This window comes from Hemibagrus wyckioides, linkage group LG14 (genome assembly GCF_019097595.1).
Source record: "Hemibagrus wyckioides isolate EC202008001 linkage group LG14, SWU_Hwy_1.0, whole genome shotgun sequence".
In the NCBI taxonomy this organism is placed as follows: Eukaryota; Metazoa; Chordata; class Actinopteri; order Siluriformes; family Bagridae; genus Hemibagrus; species Hemibagrus wyckioides.
The window spans coordinates 10478654-10501636 of NC_080723.1; the positions used below are offsets into that span (position 1 = coordinate 10478654).

General features: G+C 42.6%; 1 protein-coding gene across 3 annotated transcripts; it reads left to right on the forward strand.

Annotated features, from left to right (window-relative positions):
- Positions 1-505: 505 nt before the first annotated feature.
- Positions 506-22186, forward strand: sin3aa (SIN3 transcription regulator family member Aa). 3 transcript variants are annotated; one of them, XM_058408823.1, is made up of 21 exons: positions 506-575; positions 6779-6988; positions 7098-7295; positions 10041-10147; positions 10252-10537; positions 12662-12910; positions 12998-13150; positions 13266-13424; positions 14271-14360; positions 14450-14568; positions 14691-14901; positions 14980-15096; positions 15298-15536; positions 16048-16231; positions 16365-16938; positions 17107-17276; positions 18055-18228; positions 18376-18468; positions 18629-18723; positions 18926-19121; positions 20271-22186. In XM_058408823.1, exons 2-21 carry the CDS (start codon positions 6809-6811, stop codon positions 20499-20501), a joined length of 3825 nt encoding a protein of 1274 aa, XP_058264806.1. In that variant the 5' UTR covers positions 506-575; positions 6779-6808; the 3' UTR covers positions 20502-22186. The 3 variants fall into 3 exon arrangements, with proteins under 3 accessions (XP_058264806.1, XP_058264807.1, XP_058264805.1); XM_058408824.1 differs by lacking the exon at positions 506-575 and adding an exon at positions 2260-2504 and having other exon boundaries at positions 13266-13418; XM_058408822.1 differs by lacking the exon at positions 506-575 and adding an exon at positions 2261-2504.
- Positions 22187-22983: the final 797 nt, after the last annotated feature.

Below are 22983 nucleotides of genomic sequence, written 5' to 3' on the forward strand. Positions count from 1 at the left end.
AACATCTCTGTGGATCAGAAGCCAATCCTGGGAACACTGGACACAATGTTGGAATAGAGTCCAGAGCACCATGGGTACCATGGGACAGCGTGTTCACACTGTCATGTGCACTTAAAGGCTATTTTAGACTCATAGATCCACCTTTTCGGATTGGAAGGAAATAAAACCTGGAGGAAACCAGCGGGCCGGGAAGAAACATCAAAACCTGGAAGAAAACAAGGACTTGGAAGAAAATAGATGCTCTGTTGGAGGACCAGATGATGGTGAAGGAACTTTAGAACCTAGAATAAGCCAGAGGGTCTGAAAGAAACATTAATCTGAGGATTTGGAAGAACCACGAGGACCTTGAGAAAACTCTAGAACCTGGAGGAAACGGATATTAGAACCATTTCAGCCGGTTGATGGATACGGGGATGAGTTTCCATCCTCAGGGCTACTGTCTTGTCAGTATTTGGCGGGTCATATTTGAGTCGCGATTGCGTCAACGTCCTCGTAGACCAATCAGAAGACAGAGGGGCGTGTCCGACGATTTTGTTACAAACACGAATCCGGAGTAAGAGGCTTCTTTTTCCTAGGTACGTAACAGCTGGGGAAGAAAACCAAAATGTACATTATATATGATTTTCCAAAGCGAATAATCTATATAACTGATCCGAAAGCTATGACACGGCCGTGTCTCTGATCGAATTGTGCTCGATAATGACAAAATTAAAGCAGCTAAGGCAGCAAGGTGGCTAGTCAAGCCTGCCAAACACACGCGTTCAGATTCATAGAAAACGTCGATGTTGTTTTTTCCTTTTCCTCTGTGCTGAAGGTGTTCCTGGTGTGTCCTGAAATGTCCTCCGTCTTTTATTTCAAACTGTTCTCTCCGTGCAGTGGGATAGATAGTTAACGGAGGAATCAAGAAGAAGAAGAAGGAGGGAGGAGGAGGAGGGAGTTTTGTTGTGGCGAGTCGGTTAGACGTTTTCCTCTTTAAATACGCGGAGTAAACAAAGAAGCTCTCACTTTAGTTCGTGTCATCCATTTTAGATTCAGATTTTGGAAAAGAGTACCAAATTAAACAAAACTACGCAAACACGCGCACACCGTCTGCAATCAGAAACATGTCGCTGTGTGGATGTGTGTGACTCCGTTTCGGAGTCTATTGTTCAGCGGGACAGAGCAGTGAACCTGTGTGTGTGTGTGTGTGTGTGTGTGTGGTATTAAAGGGGACATGACCAGACTTTTTAGACAAATCTACACAAATCTGCCGTCTCCAGCGACGCTTTATTTTGTGTGTGTATATATATACAGTATATATGTGTGTGTGTGTGCGCGCGCTTGCACTTATTGTTTCCTGATCCGTTTTGTTTTGTTGTTTTTTTCTGTAACGATTATCGCTCCTCACTGTCAATGTCGCATTTTCGGTCATTTGGGTTCGTTCCGATCGTTTCGCTCGAGATAAAAGTAAGTGTAGTCTCCCTTGTTTACGTATTAAGCGACCGAATATTCAAAATGTCGTCCGTTTAGCTCAGTAGCTGAAGCTTGAGGTTGTATTCTTGGTCAGTCAGAGTCAGAACCGAGTAGGAATCCCGGGCAAGTGTTTAACCCCGCCCCTTCTGGGTGGGCGACGGTTTAATTTAGCCGTTCCGCCTTTTAGGGGGGCGGGCTGTTTAAAAAAAATAGTCGCGTGTTGTGATTGGTCAAAATGTAAAAAGGGAAAAAAAAGTGGGCTGGCACTCTCTCCTTTCACCTATTACAGTATATGAAAGACGTAGGCAATGGCTAAAACATAGTTGGGGAGAGTCACGTGTGAAAATAACTTCAGGAAGTTATATTCTCACTAATTCGAAAGAAGTGATCAGTTTTTACTTGGTGTAAATGAACAACTGTTCCTCCTGCACGGTCTTGTCGAGTTTATGTGTGATAGAACGTCGTGGCAGGAAACCTAGCAACCAAACAAGCGGCCAACACACACACACAAACTTCAAATAAACCAAAACCGTTTAACCGGAAATTAGAACCATAGTAATTTGTCATTTTATACACTTATAGTCTTTAAGATTTATAATATCAGGGACATCTTGGTTTTAAACTTTCTGTGTGGTAAGGGTCTGAATGGCGGGCATGGGACGGACCTTGTAGGCAGCCATTTACTTGAGTAACGTTTAATTCCTCCAATGGGAGCGACTCGTATTGCGCCTTTTACAAATCCGGAGCCAATCATATTTTTAGTAGGACGGTGTTTAGAAAAAAGCCACGCCTCTCGACAAAGAGACCAACTGGGTTGTTTTCAAAAGAGATTTTTTTCGGTCCATTTTTTTGTATTAGTATTATTATTAATATTTTTAAATATTTAACCACATAAAGCGTTTTATTGAAAGCATGAATTCGGAACCGGGAACCCACACGCTCGCAATGTTTTAGTATAGTTTATCATACAGTGTTTTTAGTATAGTTGATTTTTGTTTGAAGTCGTGGTGTGAAGCTCAGCAAACTCGGCTAGCTTAGCAACTGCCAGGGAGGTGAGTGTGAACTGTTCGCTCTGTGTCTTGTTCAAAGAAATCAGACATTTTTATAAACATAGCTTTTCGCTGATGATTAATACTCGCTAAGTGTGTGTGTGTGCATGCGCGATCGCGCGCGTGAGTGTGTTTTAAGCGTTTAAGCCGCTAGCTCTCGTCGCGTGCATGTGGCTATTGCGCCTAAGATGAAATCTGCACTATAACTCAGTAGCAAAGTTAGCTTCCAGAACATAAGGTTAATCGCGGAGGTTATGTTTAACAAAAAAAATAAATAAATAAAAAATGCACAGAAAAACGTGCGTAACAAATCCTCGAGCTAGTCTCCGTGTGCGTGTGTGTGCGCGCGTGCGCGCTCGCGCGTGTGTAGGCTGGGGTTGTTAGCTAGCTTGCTAAGCTAAGCTGTAGTGTAGCTTGTACGGGTTATGAAGGTTTGTAAGTGTGTTTTAGTGTTTGGTTGGAGAGTGTGACAGGCCTTTCGGCGCAGGGGGAAGGGGCGGATAACAACAACACAATCACACACACACACACAAACAAAACAACACCGCACACTCAACTACTCTGGTTGAATGAGGAATTACGTCAGACGCGTGTTTTGGTTGTGCTGCTTGTGCACGCGCTGTATATTTCGCTAACGAGCTTGGGGTAAAGCTCAAGCTTAACGTTACAAGTTTGTTCAAACGAGACCCGTGTGTGAAAGAGAGAGCGAGGGGAGGCGCCGTGTGTGTGTGTGTGTGTGTGTGTGTGTGTGTGTACAAGCAGCACAATGGCGTAATGCTCGGCTCCGCTCTGCAGCACGCCTCCTGTGCGTCCACAAGGCAAGGGCGCAAAACTCCAGCCTGAGATTTGTCCTTCTCTCTCTCACACACACACACACTCCTACACCTAACATAATCTTGCTCATGATGTCATGCGGTGTGTGTGAGACAGTTTGAGAGAGCCGGGGACACCCTGCACGAGGCAGTCAACCTACAATGTGTGGGGAGCGCGCGCGCGCACACACACAGCTTTCCCTGTGAAAGTCATAGTAACACTATACACTAGGATCATTTGACAAAGCGCTCAAACGTGTATATAAACCACACTGTACTAGGCAAAGTGCAAAAGTTTGGAGCTTCACCCAGATTTTACAAAAAGTGTCTTGCTGCAACAGGACTGGACAAATCAGAAATCCATTACCGAGTTCTTCTCCAGAACAGTAACAGCTCCAGTCTGCTGCTCAGTGCTGCGTTTTGGTTAGAAATGTACTTTGCTTAATTAAATTATGTAAGTATGTAGCTTAAGGCTGGTAGTTACAAGAAATAATCATCAGGTTCGTGGGGTTTACAAAGTTGTTAATCTCATGTTACATGCAAAGGATATTTTATAAGACTTTTTGTTTCATGTACTAAACAGGAAAGTTACAAAGACTTTGCGATGCAACTTTTGTCCTTTAGGTTGGTTGATGCAAGATCCAGATTCTGAAATGATTGTTAATCAGTTTGAAGTTAATCAAAGGTCACACCTCAGGTGATGGTGGGATTCAAGAGAACAATAGAAACGCCGTGACGTGAATACACACCAAATTAAAAGGTTTTTTTTGTGTCTCATATACCTGTATGGGTTTTTTATATGAAAATGTTCCATTGTGAGGTCTGTGAACAAGACTTTACAAGGAGCTGCTGGTATAAGTGTCAACTTTATCCATTAGCCTCGTTATGGAGAGGTCTCCTTCAGCATGATTTCCTAACAGCCTCGCAGTGGTCGCATATTTTTTTAGCTTGGACATTGACTTCCTTCACTGCTGTGAGACGAATCAAACTGCTTTGGTGTTCATACTATAAATGTGACGTGGTTATATGCATCACAGACCATTACACACCTGCCATTAACACACATCTTGTGTGATGTAAGTGGACAGCGCTGAGTGCACATGAACATGGTTTAGGGACATGATCCAGTCACTCAGAGATATGCAAGAGGAGGTCTGGGACCCATGACCACTTAATATGTGTAGCGAGACTCGGAGATTAACAAGGGTCCATGTGATCCACAGCGTTATTGTCCAAACAGTAAAGAAGGAGAAGCGAGAAGGTTTGGAAATTACTAAGTAGAGTACAGTAGAGCTCCACAATGGATGAAGGCAATGATATAACACAGGATTTTTTCGTTGTCTCATCTTTCCTTCATTTCTTCAAGTTTTGTTCATGTCACTGAAATGTGTGAAATGGCCTAGGCGGTACACAAGAGCAGATTTTGCCTGAAAACAATCAGAAGCAGAAGTGAGGACACAATAAGCGAGGAAACGACGTACGAAATCCGATCACACGTGGAGACACATTCAAAACACCAGGTTTAATTCACTCACTTAGGATCAAACTGCTCCACGAGGAACGTTAATACCACGTGTGAACAGGGCCTACGGGTAAAGATTTCTCCAGTTCTGTAAAACATAAAGCGGAGAAATGGTTAGAAAAGTGGTCAGGGTTTTATAGTGACGTTCTCCAGACCTGAGCTGAAGGCAGCGTATGACGTCAGGCAGAGTTACAGCATTAAATATCAGGCTATTTTCAGTACACGTGATGATGGAGGAACATCCGCAAAAGAATACAATCATTATAATTGTTTGATACAGTTCTGTCTGTACAGGACAACACGCTCTCCGCCTCACTGGGCCATGTCAAAGGTCATGCACTTCTTAGGGTTAGGGTTTTTTCTTCTTACTCTTCTCTCAGCGTGTTTAGTAATCAGGACCATTACAGCAGTGATCTCATTTTGTACATTATAACTGTTACAGAATAACAGCTCCTAAATTCCTGATATCCTAGTCAGAGGAGGACATGGCTGCGTGATGTGGCCGTTTAATTCCAGCATGATAAATTCCATTTTTCAGAAATATCTAAGGTGTTATGCTTTACCAAAAAAATATTTTCAAGCTGCTGATTTAATGTTAATATAGCAGTGAATTTTTAAATTAATTTGTTTAATATCATATTTATTATTATTATAATAAGTTTTTTTTAAATTATTAGAATTTTAAGTCATATATTTTTGTCAACATAAAATGTCTAAATAAAATCCTAAAGTGAAGGTTAATTAAGGTAATATTGACCTGGACACTTTTGAAAAATGTTTCAAGCTGGAGAAGATATGTTGAAGATAGAGAATCATGGCTTTGTTGCAGTCTGTGGAAATTAGACACCAAATAATCAACCGGTTTTGTCTCCAGCTCCTTGATCAGTTTTTGAGTATCTGACATGACAATTAGGATTACGTTTAGGATTTTCTAATCCGTAAAATTATTGCATTCATCAGAATTTAAGATTATAATTCTCTAACTTCAGGTCAGTTCAGTGGTCTAACATCGTATTTGTGGGGTAAAGGATGCTTCAGGATACAGTGTGTGTTGGTTATTTTCACAGCTCAGAGAACTCGATGCCCTGTTAATTCCCTGATGATGAGCTGGCCTTAGTCTCAGCCTTAACAAAACTTAATGGTGGAAAGTCTTTGGATCTGGTTGGGGATATGTTTTCCCATGTTTTCTCTCTAGCACCCTCTTCATGATTTGTATCTCTGAAGATATCAGTTCATGATATGCTCTAACTGTTCTTACACACTAGGAAGCAGCATTAAGTTTAAACCCAGCTGCATTGATGCAGGCCTACTGAGTGGTCCATAATGTTTAGCTAATCATAAGGAAGTGTGACAGACGCGAGGCCTTTGTTAACCTCCGGCTTGTGTCACGCCGCCCAGGATTCCCAGCATATCCGTAGTGTAGCCATGAGGAGTAGAGTTACCACAAAACCACCAAACTGTGCTGCGCTTGATGTGAGTGCCTCACTCGCGCCTAAAAACTTTATAAGCACTGGCCATGTTGTGATGGACGCGGCGTCACTAGGAGCTAACTTTAGAGAAATGAGGATGATATGTAGTATTCGTGGTTGTAGTTTATCGTCAATCACACGACTCCATCACACACTACTGCTGGAGTTAAAAGAGCATTGAAGTGTTTTAACCAGAGGCTTTGCACAGAGTTTATACGAGTCGTGAATAAAAGAGAAACTGCACAAATAGTAAAACATGACTTAATTTCTGGAAAGATGTTCGCTCTTTGTTTTTTCTGGACTTTTGAGTTCGCTCGCTGTCGATGCAAATTACTTCCAGATTTTGTGCACAACTTTCATAAAAAGCCAAAAAATTTTAATGAAATTTGACTGATACGGTATTTAAATTATGCTCAAAGATTAATGACAGTTCAACCCGATCCAGGATCATTAATCGTGTCTCGTCACCCGCAGGTCTTCGTGCCCCTCGAGTATGAGTTCAGAATGAAGCGGCGTTTGGATGATCAGGACGTGGGCTTTCCGGCGCAGCAGCGCAGACTCACAGGAGGCGCCGAGGGCTTCCAGCACAGGGTTCTAGCTCCAGCGCCAACGGTTTATGAAGCTGTGGCCGACAACGTGCAGCCCACCTCTGCCATCCAGTACCCTGTACCCCAAAGCTATCAGGTACACACAACAGTCTCTCAGTTACACACAACTTCCCCAAGTGCTCAGCTTATTTTCTTAATTTAAAACATCGACCATGTTTTGAGAGTGAAGACATTGTGTGTTTTAGGGTGGTTCTCTGCAGGTTCCCACTGCAGCTCAGAGCTCTGGAGGTCATGGGCACACTCCAACCCCTGCTGCTCACAGCAGCGCCCATCACCACAGCTCTGCTGTACAGCCACACGGCCCGGCGCTGGTCCCAAGTCACACCCACCCACCCAACCCCACTGCCCCTGCACCCGGCCAGCAGCAGTTCCAGAGACTCAAGGTAAGGCTGCTAGTGGAGCCGCGGGTAACTGACCACAGACATGCACGCTATGGTCAAAAGTATGTGGACACCTGACCTTCATAAACATAAACATTCCACAGACTTGTCTGGGGTGTCTTTGGCACAGGCCCAAACCTCTTCCAGCACCCCTGAGCACAGAGCGACATTCATGAAGACATCAGTGGCTGATTGGGCAAGTCCTCCCAGCGACATTTTAAAATCTAGTTTTGGAAAGCAGATCTGGTCATGATGGTGACATGTCCACAAACCTTTGGTCATATAGGGCAGCGGTTCCCAACAGGGGGGTCCCGGCCCACAAGGGGCCCTTAGTGAGCTCTGCAGGGGGCCGCATCATATTTTGAAAAGTGTTGAGCAGTGAGCATTAACAAGAACGATCATATTACATTAGCTAATTTTATCCATGATCCCCTGGCTGACCAAAAAATGGACAAATTTGTAGTTCGTCCTCCACAAAAGTCCCACTGATTTGCCTAGAGCAGCTAATAGTAATGCCTCGGTAATGAATACCAAGAGAGTTACCTGAACTATGGTTTTATTTCATTTTCTCGTAGCAAAGAGTCCCTGCCCCAGCCACAGTGCATTATCTGCACCAAAGTCCTTGCTAACGAATGCATGAGGCCGTCCAAACTAATAAGACATTTGCAGACAACTCATCCCCAATACCGCAACAAGCCCAGGGCATTTTTTGACAGTTGACACATTCCCAAACTGAGATGAGGGAAATCACAGCTACTGACAAGAAACTTTTAAAAAATATCGTATACAGTTGCTAAAAAAATCGAAGAAAAGGCATACAACTGCAGAAACTGATTTTGTAATAGCCTATATTCATTCTTTTTTTTTCCTACACACCAGTGAAAATACTGATATTTTTGTTATTGTATTTCAAATAGGGCCAATTTATAGGCTACTCCTAGGCTTACGTTTTTAAATCACAATTGGCCTGCTGATGTTTTTGTTATTGTATTTTCAATATAATATATAGGCTATTATTTGTGCATATCTGGTTATAGTAGTAAACATACCATTTGTGTGAAAACATATTTTTGTCATCCTTGCCGCAAGCCTACAAGAGCAATAATATCATTAAATGTGAAGGGGGGCCCTAAAATATTTTCTTGGGAAAAGGGGGGTCTCAGACATCAGTGGTTCCCAACCTTTTTATATAGGGCACCTGCTGCTCAGCGTGGTCAGTGTTGAAGTCTGAGCATGATGTCTGTTTAGCTCGCCTTCGTTTATTCAGTCCACACGGCTCACGTCAAAAATAACACAGACAGACAGGTGCAGGTGGGAATCATCAAAGTTAACATAAAAACATAACATGAGTGTGAATTGTAGTTCACTGTGTGGCTGTAAAGACTTCGGTGCTCATTGTGGCCTCAGATTCCTGTTTTTGGCTGAAAGAAGTGGAACCTGATGTGCTCTTCTGCTCTTGTGGCCCATTCATCTTAAGGTTGTGTGTTGTGAGATTCTTTTCTGTTCATCAGGTGCAGTGTGAGGTAATGTGTAGCAGTCCAGTCAGCTCGACTCATCAAGAAAGCCTGCAAATACACTGCTCAACTGATTTTTTATTTTTTATTTTTGCCCCATTCTTCAGAGCTCCAGGCCTACGTTCCAGGCCTAAAATTTCTCAAATATTCAGCTTCTTTTGTTTATAATACTTTTCGAGTTCTTTCTTGATTTTATTCGTTCAAGTTGCTTTTAGATTCTTCTGATTATACAGTATATTTCATAGAATTATGACTGAGCACATCAGCGTTACACAGTCAGCAGTAAGAAGACTGTAGAAATGTGTTTTCCGACACCCAGTTTTATGCGAAAGAGAGAAAGAAAAAAAATAATTATTTAGGCTGCAGAGTACTTCAATGCTAATAGCACTCCATTTAGGCGTGTGTGTATGTTGTGTTTCACGTTGCTTTTCAGTCAGGAATATCTCTGGGCTTTAAACAATCACACTGTGCAATAGACACAGATTCACATTTTGCACACAGCTAGTCTAACTTGGATTAACCACACTGGGGATTGATCAAGGATTAGTCGAAAACAATTCAGCCTTTTAACATGGGTCATATAGATTAATACACATCTAATGAGCACTTTCCAATTAACAGATGGGTAGTTAACTCAGCTAGCTAATCTAACCACCGTGTCTCTTAATTCACACTGACACGATTAACCAGAGTGGATTATGTTAGCACAGCCATGCCACAGTCAAAAGGGCTTTTCACACTTACTGCAGTTCCCCCTGGGTGATTGTAAACAATCCTGGGTTTACTATTAATCCTGACTCTGCCATCCAATTTGTCCAGAACAGACATTTCTGACCATAACTTAATAACGTACATTGTGTCCTCTTTGCTTCATTTGTTTCAGTTCCCTCTTGTATGAGCATGTCCAGTTTCTGATTGGGCATCTGCTACTAAGCATCTAGCAATAACATCTAACACCACATCACTTCACACTGTACACCACAATGTAGAGTAAACACATCAGTTTTTAGAGCAAAAGTGTGATTTAGAGAAAAGGGCAGGGTTTCATAATCAAAAGCAAGGTTTAGATCGATGATAACCCCACAGTGTGAAAAGTCGCAGAAATCAAGCCATGTGCAATCTTCTGTTTGTTAATTAATCAGGACATGAGAACGTCTAAAAAGGTGTAGATGTGTAAAAAGGTGTATTGGGCAGGGAAACGAGCATTAAAATCTCCTGGTCTGTTGTGTCAAAGGTGGAAGATGCCCTGTCCTACCTGGATCAAGTCAAGCTGCAGTTTGGAAGTCAGCCACAGGTCTACAATGACTTTCTGGACATCATGAAAGAGTTTAAGTCCCAGAGGTGAACTTTTTTTTTGTAGTTAAGACATGAAGGATATTCATTATTTAGAATCTTTTTAAAGTACTTCTGAATTAACCGAGTTTTGTTTTTAATTCCCCGTGTAGCATCGACACTCCCGGTGTGATCAGTCGAGTGTCTCAGCTCTTTAAGGGTCACCCAGACCTCATTATGGGCTTCAACACCTTTTTGCCACCTGGATACAAAATCGAGGTGCAGACCAACGACCTGGTGAACGTCACCACCCCGGGGCAGATCCATCACATCACGCCGCACGGCATCTCGGTGCAGAACATCCCCCCGACAGCTCCAGCACAGCACCAGAGCCACCTGAGTGCACAAGCCTCCAGTACAGGAACCGCTCCCTCCACACAGCCTTCACAGAAAAGCAAGGTAGTCCTCGTCTAACATAACATAACATAAATGGCATTAGAGTCATGAACAGGTTCAGTTATTCAGGCACAGGAACTGCAGCTGACAAACACAAAGAGCCAACCTGGTTGCTGTTTCTGTACATTACAAATCCCACAAACACGCTGAAGTGACAGACCTTCAAACACCATCAAAGAGTGTGATTAACTGAGAAAAGCTGAGGGTTGAGCAGAAACCTCCACACTATGCTAATGCCTACCATACCATTAGTGTTGACACATACATAAAAACACTATCAAATAAAAATAATAAATGATCTGGAGCAGTTGGTGAGGTTCACCGGAGGCCAAAATATGGGTTTATGGCACAAAATATAAAAAAAAAAAAAAAAAAAAAAGGCAGGAAATGTCCAAATTATTATTATTAGTATAATTATATATTTAAACTTTGATATGATCAATTGAAAAGTATCTACATTCTATAGAATTTTCAATAACGAAAGCGGATGAAAGGAAAGTAGGACCAAAGAATATTGGGACGCTGACCGCTCAAGTCAACCCTTACCTTCATTAAATATGTACACATTAACATTATTTTCAGAGGGTCGCTCTGTGTGTATTTTGTCTTTTTAGTGCAAAACAAAAACCTCATGTTCACACAAACAGCACAGAGAAATAAATAGCAGTACATCTGTTTATTCTAATGTTATTCCATCACAGCTCTAATAACCGAACGCTTCACTCTTAATAAACACCAGGAGCGCTCAGCTGTCCAGAACTAAAATACCCAGGCCACTGAACACTTTATGGCTGCTTGAAGGTTAGGGTAGCGCTGATTAGCACCACATATGGCCTTTAGTGGTACAGTATAGGCTTTTGCATTGAAGTGTTTCCAGACAGCAGCCCGCTGTTTTCTTTGTCAAACAAGACAGAGAGCAAAGCCGAAAACCTGCTGCAGTTGCCATTTTAGATCAACATGCTGTACTCACGCACCGTAAACCAGAGGAGTCTGATCTGCTCTGCCGTGTGTGTGTGTGTGTGTGTGTGTGTGTGTGTGTGTGAGAGAAAACAAGAGCAGCAGGAAACCATAGGGATGTAATCAATAATACAGGAAATGAGCAGAATCGATATGTCGATTATTTTGATAAAACGCTACTCTAAATGGCTCAAAATGATTTAATGTGGTGCAAACCTTCAAATGGAGAAAAAATAATCTGACCAAGACTGCAAAAAACAAATACAAAACAAAACAAGCCGTGTCCAGTTCAGAGTCCAGTGCATATCAGTGATCCTGCCTGTGGTTGAGGTCATGTCACTCAGTGAAGCCAAGACATGAAATAGAGATAAAACATGCACATGAATTAATCAGGCCTCGTGTCATTATATTATATTAATCACATCACAGATTTTCATTAGTCTGATATCCCAAGAACATCTGGCAGAATGTTTGTAGGATTTATCCAAAAGCGGTCATCGTAACCAGCACCACAGGGTCAAGGTCACAGCAAGGTCGAATGTTCCTTCATGTTTGAAGTATATTTTAAGGTATGCAGATTTGTCCCATGAACTCAGGAATGCCTCCACCATTAACAGGGCTTCTAATATCTGTCCATAATTTTGTTTATGTTAATATTATTTGAATGAAATGTCCAAATCGCATAAATAACCTGAGGTGGAATTTTAAGGTCATTTAAAACAGAGCTCTGCTTGTAGCTTTAACTCATCACCTCATACTTGTATATTTTCCTGATTCAAGACTGATTTCACTTCCTGATTCATTGTTTTCTGATTAGATCTGGAAATATTTACTTTCACCTGTACTGTTTCAGAACCAGAGATTTTAGTAAATATTGCCATGACACAGATGAGTTACATGTTAATGTAGTATATTACATTACACTTTAATTTAGTATAAGAGCAGCTCTGACAGTTGTGCCAACCTTAACTCTGTTACCAGGCTGATATTAATGTGCTCTTACTGGTATAATTTTGTGGTTTAGAGTAACACCACCTTGTATAGTGGACACACAAATAAGTGAAAATTAAAAACCATTTGATATTTGTTAATACAGTGATGTTTTCTGTGGGATGTTTTATTTTTTGCTAAATCACAACAAATAAATGTTTATATGCCTCTTCTCTTCAGCCATTGCAGCCTCCAGCACTCACGCCCAGCAGTCAGCCCAATCCGTCCATCCCACCATACGCCTCGCCCCGTTCCCCACCTCTCCACCCCCACACCCCTGTCAGCAGCACCCCCAACGCCCCCCCACTGCAGAACAACCAGCCTGTGGAGTTCAACCATGCCATTAACTACGTCAACAAGATCAAGAACCGTTTCCAAGGCCAGCCAGACATCTACAAAGCCTTTCTGGAGATCCTGCATACATACCAGGTACAAGGGGCATTAAACACCATTTAACTTTATTCATGTATACATAACTCCGCCTGTGAACACGTATTCAAACTTCGTTCTCTGCAGAAGGAGCAACGTAATGCTAAAGAAGCAGGGGGAAACTACACCCCAGCTCTGACCGAGCAGGAGGTTTACGCTCAGGTGGCACGGCTCTTCAAAAACCAGGAGGACCTGCTCTCAGAGTTCGGCCAGTTTCTGCCAGATGCCAGCAGCTCTGTGGTGAGGGATTAGTAATAAAACCACAGAAACTAAAACACATCCTGAAAGAGTCACTTTAGCACAGATGTGCTAGCTTTCTCACTAGCTTTCTTCTTTCTCTCTCTGTGCTCACTAGCTATTGGGTAAAACTACAGCAGAGAAAGCAGAATCTGTGCAGAATGATCACGGGAGTACAGTTAAGAAACCACAGCTGAACAACAAGCAGAGGCCAAATCAGAACGGCTGCCAGATTCGCAGACACTCTGGTTCCGCCGCAACTACACCACCGGTAAAGGTAACTCTTAAACAAGCATTTCCCGCTAGCTAGTTACTCCGGCACACCTTAGTTAGGCGATAGGGAGATGTAATCTAAATTATCTGATGATCGACATGTGAAAGGATGGTGATGTTTGACAGTCGATAATCGTCCTCGAAGCATAGGGGATGAGAACTAATAGAGAGATTGTGGTAGTGATCAGTGATTGGTTGTTGGGAAACAGAGCTGATCACTGATTGGTTGTTGGGAAACAGAGCTGATCAATGACAACACAGTCAGGCATTGCACACTGATGGGTGATGGAGCTAGACAGCTGTATGGATACAAGACAGTGACTTTGCTCTAAAGGATGTAAAGTCACCAAATCTAGCAACAAAGTCTCTTAAGTTAGCAACAAGGTTTCTGATCATCTTGTTTTCTTCACAGCTTTACATAGCATTAGTTTAATATTATAATACAGATCCTGTTACTTTTAGTAACTGACCTTTTAGGACTGTGACCTTGTGAGCCATCGGGCTAAAACAGAGCCATAATTTCCACTGCCTGGTGACAACTTCATACTGTCTAAGGAAAACTGTTCATACAGCATAGCTATTCAGAAAGATCAGAGAATGTAAAATATGTAGCACAGTGGATCTGGGGTTGTGGTGAAACTCTCCATTTATTAAAATAAAAAGGAAATATTATGATAGTTATTTTTTGACAGTGCCCAGCCACACAGTGATGTAACACAGGGAGAGAGTAACACCACCACTTCCACCCAGAGAGTGTGGCTCATAAGCCACTGTAACTCAGCTCTTTATTTAAACTGTTTATTTCAGTCGATTGGATTTGTTGATTCCTTGTTGATTACTTGCCTTGCAGAAAAAGCCTAAGTTGCTGAATCAGAAGGAGTCCTCTGTAGTAGAGGCCAGCAAACACGGAGTGGGCACAGAGTCTCTGTTCTTCGAGAAGGTTTGTGTGAGAATCACCTCAGCATCACATTTACCTTGTTCCTGCTTTCTGGCCATCGCAGTTACTCATGTCTGTGTTTTTTCCTGAAGGTGCGGAAAGCCTTACGGAGTGCTGAGGCTTATGATAACTTCCTGCGGTGCCTGGTCATCTTTAACCAAGAAGTGATCTCGCGCGCTGAGCTTGTGCAGCTGGTGCTACCTTTCCTGGGGTAAGTACAATCCCATCATTCCCACTGCATGTCGTTTGTATTCATTTTCACTTACAGCAACGGCTCAGTTTTCAGCTGTGCAGTAATATAACTTTGTGAAAAAATTTGTGTGATCTCTTCAGGAAGTTCCCAGAGTTGTTCACATGGTTCAAGAACTTCCTGGGCTACAAGGAGATGTCCCACTTAGAAAGCTACCCCAAAGAGCGGGCAACCGAGGGCATCGCCATGGAGATAGACTACTCCTCGTGCAAGAGGCTGGGGTTCAGTTATAGAGCACTGCCTAAGAGCTACCAGCAACCCAAATGCACAGGAAGATCCCCACTTTGTAAAGAGGTAATGGGTTGTTAATGAAGTGGGAAATAATGTGACTGGTTATAGGTTTAACACTTTTTTTTATTTAACCTTCTCCAGGTGCTGAATGACACATGGGTTTCGTTTCCTTCCTGGTCAGAGGACTCGACGTTCGTCAGCTCTAAGAAGACGCAGTATGAAGAGCACATCTACAGGTGTGAGGATGAACGCTTTGAGGTGAGCCCCTTAAAACCTTAGATCAATATGTAAGTGTCGACACTATGTACGAAAGTTTTAAAGTGCAAATAAAATCCAGCAAAAAATGTTTCAGCTCCATTCTAATAAGCTAATAAGGACACAACCTGCATAAAATGATTTGTTTAAAAATCCTGGTCTCATGTTGTGATGGATTTCCTCCACTGAATTGTTCATTGTTAGTTGGACGTGGTTTTGGAGACAAACCTCGCCACTATCCGGGTGCTGGAGTCCGTGCAGAAGAAGCTCTCGCGCATGTCTGCAGAAGAACAGGCCAAGTTCCGGCTGGACAACACGCTTGGCGGCACTTCTGAGGTCATCCACCGCAAAGCCATTCACAGGATATACGGAGACAAAGCTCTAGACATCATCGATGGACTGAAGAAGAACCCCGCTGTCTCCGTCCCTATTGTACTTAAGAGGTGTGTGGTGAGAGAGAGCAAAGCTGACATTCTTCACACTGGCTCACATCTTATATATTTAGTCAGTGGTGACATTTCATTTATACCACAGTGTTGCTGAATCTGAACGGCGTGCTATATTTCTTTTAAACAGTTATTGTTTCTATAGTAACAGCTCATATGCAGGTGATTTATACAGAAAATACTGCATCTAATTTAGGAAAGAAAGTAAAAAGAGCAAGGAACAGGAACTAGCGAACTATGAACTTGTGATTTGCATGGCAGCTGCTGTTATGGGCAGTTCATCCGCCCATTCTGACCACTCAGAGTTGACAAGTCTGCAGTGCTGTGGTATATTACACAAATGTGGAGTCTAAAAAAATCAAAACAAAATACATTTCCAGTCTCAGGATTCTCTGATGTGATCAGCTGACCTGTAGCTCTCTGTAGTGCTGAGACATTAGGCATTTTCAGTTAATATGTACGTTGTAGTATGAGCTGTAACACGCACTGCTCTCTATCTGGGCTCAAGGTTAAAGCTGAAGGAGGACGAATGGAGAGAAGCACAACGGGGCTTCAATAAGATATGGCGTCAGCAGAACGAGAAATATTATCTCAAGTCCTTAGACCACCAGGGCATCAACTTCAAGCAGAACGACACCAAGGTGCTCCGCTCCAAGACCCTCCTCAACGAGATCGAGAGCATTTATGACGAGGTAAAACATCCAGTTACAACATGCTCAGTTTGTGAAAAGTAAAAAAAAAATGTAAACAGTTAAACGGCTGGTTTTGACGCAGCGCGTTCAGGAAATGGGCTGAACTGTTAAAATCTGATTCTTGTTTGTAAAGCGGCAGGAACAGGCCTCTGAGGAAAGCGGCACTCCGGCGAGCGGCCCTCACCTCACCTTCACATACGAGGACCGACAGATCTTAGAAGACGCCGCTGCCCTGATTATCCACCATGTCAAAAGACAGACCAGCATCCAGAAAGAGGACAAGTACAAGATCAAGCAAATTATCCACCACTTCATCCCTGACATGCTGTTCTCTCAGCGAGGTGCTCTGTCAGACGCCGAGGAGGAAGAGGAGGACGAGGAGGACGCCGAGCTCGATGAAGGAGGCTCCAAGAAGCACAACGGCGTAACCGGGAGTCCCAGCAAGTCCAAACTTCTCTTCACAAACACGCCAGCTCAGAAGCTGCGCTCGTGTGACGACGCCTACAACCTCTTCTTCGTCAACAACAACTGGTACATCTTCCTGCGGCTGCACCAGACACTGTGCACACGGCTCCTGCGCCTGTACACCCAGGCCGAGCGGCAGATCGAGGAGGAGCTGAAGGAGCGCGATTGGGAGAGGGAGGTGCTTGGTATCAAACGGGAAAAAAACGACAACCCTGCCGTCCAGCTCCGGCTCAAGGAGCCTAGTGAGTAGAAACCTTGTATAAAAAATTTTCATTTTTATAACTTTTGTTCTGAGCGTGGATCTGATTGTGCGTATGGATTTTCAGTGGGCATTAACACATGGGCCGCCTCAGAAACACGTTGTTCTCTTCTCCCTCTCATTGGTTTCGTGCCATCTTTCTGTCTCCCAGTGGACATAGATGTTGAAGATTATTACTCCGCCTTCCTGGAGATGGTGCGCAATTTATTGGATGGTAACATGGAGGCGTCTCAGTATGAGGACTCTCTGAGAGAGATGTTCACCATCCACGCCTACATCGCCTTCACTATGGACAAACTCATCCAGAGCATCGTCAGGCAGGTCTGTACTCTCTCTCTCTCTCTCTCTCTCTTCTCTCCATCGCCTGTCTTGTAACTAGCCCCCTTTCTTATTTAGCCAATAATATGGGATTGGATTCATGGAAAGCTGTGAGTTTGCTGCTTTAAAATGAGCTCATCTCTTTTGAATAACCATTTCATCACAAGCTTTAAAACAACGATGTGATGGTAGTCTGGAAACTCCAACATTATCAGGACACCAGGATTATAATTATACAGTCTGTTTCTACAGAGAGGTCACACGCATCATGATGCAGATCACATATTGTTAGCTGTGTGCTTAAAAACATCAGCAGGCAGATGTGTTTGATTGAAGCTGATATGGTCAATAATCTTGCATACATGCAAACAAACACAAGAAAATGTCCTGAGAGCAGGTGAGACCTGAGGTGCTTTATTATCTGGGTAAATGCTGACTTGTGAATTGATGAGCGAGTGAATGAAAAAAGAAAGGGGAGAATTTAGCTTCTTTCCTTCGATAAGTAACAAATTAAATATGCTATATGTCACCGTTTCCTATATACCTTTTTATTAGTCAGTGACCTATTTTCTTTTTTTTAAATTGTTTGATTAGTCAGAAAGACACAAACACATTTTTCCCCCCAAGTCGAAATATTTATTTTACAGTGTGATTGCAATCTTATATACTGCTGGTGCCTGTGAATATTTAGTACTTTGACATCAGTGCCCTATTTCTAAAATGGAAAAGGGAATCGGTGAATCTCTCGTTAATCTCTCCTCTTTGTTTTTTCTCTGTCCAGCTGCAGCACATTGTAAGTGATGAGATCTGCGTTCAGGTCACAGATCTGTATCTGTCCGAGAGCAGCAGCAGTGCCACGGGAGGCTCGCTCTCCTCACAGGCCACCAGGTCCACCCCGGAGTCGGCCTACCAGCGCAAAGCTGAGCAGCTAATGGCTGACGAGAACTGCTTTAAGGTAAACCACTCCTCTCCCTGCATTACACTTGCTCTGTTTGATAGTTTGTTGGTAAAGTAAACTTACATAATATCGGCACAATGCCAGGCTCTATGAATTGCGAAGAATGTTGTTTATTTATATATTTTTGTTCTGTTTATCTCGTAGCTGTTGTTCATGAAGGGTCATGAAAACGTGCAACTCACAATCGAGCTGTTGGACACCGAAGAGGAGAACTCCGATGAGCAGGGGGACTCAGAGGTGAGGCGCGTTCTCCTCTTTTCCTTACAATCTGAAGCATTATTGAAGGCATGTTGATCTATGACTAAATTGGTGTTTTAAGGCATCTGTGAGAACGTAATATTCATTTTTCTCACAATATGAGTTTATTCTGTGTGTTTGTGTGCGTGTGTGTTTCTAGCGCTGGTCGGATTACGTGGGCCGGTATCTCAGTGCTGATGTGACGTCTCCAGAGTTAAGAGAACACCTGGCGCAAAAGCCTGTTTTTCTTCCAAGGTATTAATACCTGAGTTATACCACCGCATCCTGAGTGTTAAACATTACAGTCTGCTGCTATAGAGGAGGCTTCAGTTCTAGCCAATATCCATTTAGCTCTGCTTTAAAAAATTATATACACCTTCCTCAGTAGTATCTGATCGCTCGAGACACCTGCTGTCCAGCACATAACAGATGTTTCTGCTCTGCATTCTGCTTACAGAAATCTGCGGCGAATCCGTAAGTGTCAGCGGGGACGCGAACAACAGGAGAAGGACGCAAAAGATGGCAGCAAGAAGGAGAATGCCGAGAACATGAAGATGGAGTGCATGTTCAAGCTCAACTCCTACAAAATGGTGTACGTGTTTAAGTCCGAGGACTACATGTACAGACGCACTGCCCTGCTGCGAGCCCATCAGGTAAAGAAGCCTTGTGTGGTCCAGTCCACATAAAAAGACATACGATCCAGTGTTTTAGTGTAAAATAAGTCTTGTTGTTTGCGTGTTCATGCATGTAGCGATCCTTTGTATTTTGGCAAAATGGCTTTAGGTTTTGTAAACGCTGTTGGATGCCGAGTAAATGGAGCAGTTAGGATATTTACCCCAGTCTAATGTATAAATAACAGATTGTGATAAATTTACTCGAACATTATACTACACTATTCTACACTACACTCGTCTTTTTAAAGCCATGAAGATCTAGCTTACGGTCGTTATAAACCTTCCGTCAGTTCTCTCTCTCTCTCTCTTTCTTTTTCACACACACACACACACACACACTCATGATGGCAAAGACCAATGTTCTAACAGGTCTTCCCCTGCATGCCTTCCGACTCTGCAACTGATCCAGAACGCAGCTATAAGACCTGTATTCATTCTCGCCAATTCTCCCACAACACCCCATTGCTCGGGTGCCAAACATTTCTCTCTCTCTCTCTCTCTCTCTCTCTCTCTCTCTCTCTGTCTCTCTTTCTCTCTCTCTCTCTCTCTCTTACACACACACAAGAGGCTGTAAAGAGTAAATGCTTCAGTTTTGTGAAACAAGATCTTTTTAAATCCTTAAATGTAAAATTAACTTCTCTAACAAAATAAAATGTGTAATCTCCCCCTCACTTTAAAAAAAAAAACTCTGTTGCTTATGCAGAGAGCCTGGTGTACACTGCCTGATGTACGAGTTGTTACTATATCACCAATAACATTTATAATGAGCATATAAACAAAACCTAGCATTCATGTTACATCCTGAGCTACTGTCTGAGCCGTGCTGTTATACAGAAATAATGCACACATTTTGACCAATCAGAATCAAGAATTGAGCCATGACGTAACGTTTAGTACAACATATTATTAGAACACTCCTGACACACACAGACATTTGTGTTTTGATGCACAAAATACCTGGAAATGTTGAGCAAACAGAGGAAGTTGATGGGCTGTTGTTATGCACTTATGGAACTGTTGCATTTCAATCTGGCAACCTGAGAAGCTTGCACAACAAAATAATGTCCTATTTGTACGCAAGTCCTTTAGTAACTGTTCATGCCATTTTGTGTGCGTTTTTCTCTGCAGTCACACGAGCATGTGAGCACAAGGCTGCACCAGCGCTTCCAGGCCTGGCTGGACGGATGGCTGAAGGAGCACGTGAGCCGGGACATGGCCAACGACACCACCAAGTGGCTGATGGGAGAAGGGCATGAAGGGCTCATTTCCTGCACTACAACCTGCGACCCCGAGACGCTCCACTTCAGGAACATCAACAAGTACAGAGTGAAATACAGCAGCAGCTACAAAACACCGTGAAGCAGTGAAAGCAGGACAAATGCTTATCGGGGAAGGGTTTAGTGCACAGGGAAGGAAACGGACTTGGCAACAACTTTCTAAGGCTGACATGACGGCACATTAAAGCTCTCGTGTCAGACAGCAGTGGCGGCTGGCGAACGTCTCCATTTATTTCAACAGCGTTTTCAGCTGTACCCGTGCCCACTTTTCTGTCTGTGCCAAACGGAAAGGAAACACCACTGCATGAAGTTTAGCGTAGATCTAATCTAGAACAGGAGCCGTTCTCGAGTTCGCCGTCCTGCAGAGCTGTTACAGTCAAACAAATGAGAAACCTGACCGTTCAGCTCCGCAGCTATTAACGTTTTACTGTAAGCACAGGCTGCGTGATGGAAGAGTACAGCGCTACGTTCAGGATTTCTTTCCTGTCTCTAAACACAGATACTGTTGAACTCGTCGATAGAAAAACTCCAGACTCGCGTTTAGCTTTGGATAAGTGCACTTAACTTTGAACAGACAGAGAAATGATCCATGTTTAGTTCTCCAAAGTTTTTTAGTAATTCCATGAGCGCCGTCGTTCAAATCAGCTCAGATCATTTCCCACTATAACGACAAGTATCTAGTAATGAAGACTGACCTTTTGTTTTTTTTTCTTTTCTAGATAAAAGTAAAAAATTAAAGCTAAAAAATAGAAGACAGCAATAAAGATCTGCGACGTGGCGTGCGGTTTAGGACAGAGAGTGATGAATGAATGAGGCTCCAGCGATACATCATATATCAGAGTGAGACGTGAGCACGGTTTTTGTTGGCCGCCTCGGCTGTAAACCTTACAAAGTTGCTGGCAAAGTCCAATGCCAATACACCAGCTAGAGCACACACACACACACGCAAATGAAAAATTACATTATACGCTCCACAGACACAGAACAGTTCCCTATTTGTAAATAACATGTATATATAATGCCAGACCCTTTTTTTCTTTTTCTTTTTTTTTTTTTTTTTATGACAGACCTGTGTTCTCGTGAAACTTTACAGGAGTACTGTGGACTAGGAAGAGCGACAGCTAAAAAGAAAACATGCAAGACAAGTTTATTACTGTTTTTACCAAAGGGAGTTGATTATAATGATATTTTTTCCCCCATTCTTTTTCTCTCTCTCTCTCTCTCTCTCTCTCTCTCTCTCTCTCTCTCCTTCTTGTGTTTGCTTCCCCCTCCCACCCACCCCCCCTTTTTTTTGTCTTTTTTAATAGTAAAGAATTGTTAATTTTGTAAACGTAGAAATGTATCCAGGTTCTTGTTTTTGAAACGTTTTTATAAGAAAAAGAAAAAAAAAAAAGACAAAACAAACATTTTAATTTTTTTGGAAGTTGAAATTTGGGCTCATTCTAGCACACGTTTAATCACTGCCTGTTTGGATATGCATCTGTTTCTCTAGTCTGAACACTGAGGAAACCGAGCGGTCGAGCTCACACTGTCCTCGGCTAACCGAGAAGCCCCGCGATCGCTAACGCGCCGCGTTCATCACGCGAGGTTTTCTTCTTCACCCTGGATAGATTTCTGCTGGATAAGAATATAAATATATAGAGAGATATATAAATATATACATTTTAAAAATGAAAGTCACAAAAGCATGTCTTTTTCTGTGGATCATCATCATAGCCCCTTTATTTCGATATTATTTAAGATAATAATAAAAGGACATTTGTAGCAGCTTTGGAGCATTTCTTTCTGCACTGTGTGCGAGACGAGGCAGCGTCCTGTGAGAAAACGCTGGGCAGTTCTGGGTTTTAGTCAGAAGAGGGAGCCAGACATTAGTTTTTGTTTGTTTTTTGTTTGTTTTTTAATCACTTCCTCCTGTGCATCAGTGATTGTGCAGCACTTCATTTTATTTAATGTTCTTTTTATTTTTTAGTAGATAGAACATGTGTTTTCATGAAAACCCAACATATAGCCATATAAAGCCCGATAGCCCAGTTTTCAGTGTCGCTGTATCTTCTTGCTTCTTTCTGTACATTTCCAGGAAAACCACAGCAAGTATTACAATATTATTTACATTACAATATCTCTCCACTGGAGCTGAGACTCAAACCCTGTTCCAGCATAATGATGCCCCTGTGCACAAAGCAGCTTCATGAAGACATTGTGCAGAGGTTAAGGTCCTGCACAGAGCCCTGACTCTGACTCAACCCCACTGAACACCGACTGCACCCCAGACCTCCTCACTCTCACAGTATCAGTGTCTGATCTCACTAATGCTCTTGTAGCTGAATGTTCACAAATCCACACAACATCTAGTGGAATGGAATGGGATTTTCATCAAGCACATATGAATGTGATGGTCAGGATCTGCACAGACTTTTGGCTAAATAGTGTATCTTCTAGATAAACAATATAAAATATATTTTTTAAAATATATAGATTTTTACCCAGAAGCCCACTGATAGCTCCATGGCATCAGAGTTTCATCTTCAGTTACATGCCAGTATTTTATTGGCTGCTCAGAATGA

Bases quoted from the DNA above. Each gene is read 5' to 3' on its own strand.
- sin3aa (XM_058408823.1), top strand. From the start codon at position 6,809: ATGAAGCGGCGTTTGGATGATCAGGACGTGGGCTTTCCGGCGCAGCAG. The intron at 14,569-14,690 runs GTAAGTACAATC...TGATCTCTTCAG, and splicing joins CTGGTGCTACCTTTCCTGGG to GAAGTTCCCAGAGTTGTTCA. The intron at 16,939-17,106 runs GTGAGTAGAAAC...TCTGTCTCCCAG, and splicing joins GCTCCGGCTCAAGGAGCCTA to TGGACATAGATGTTGAAGAT.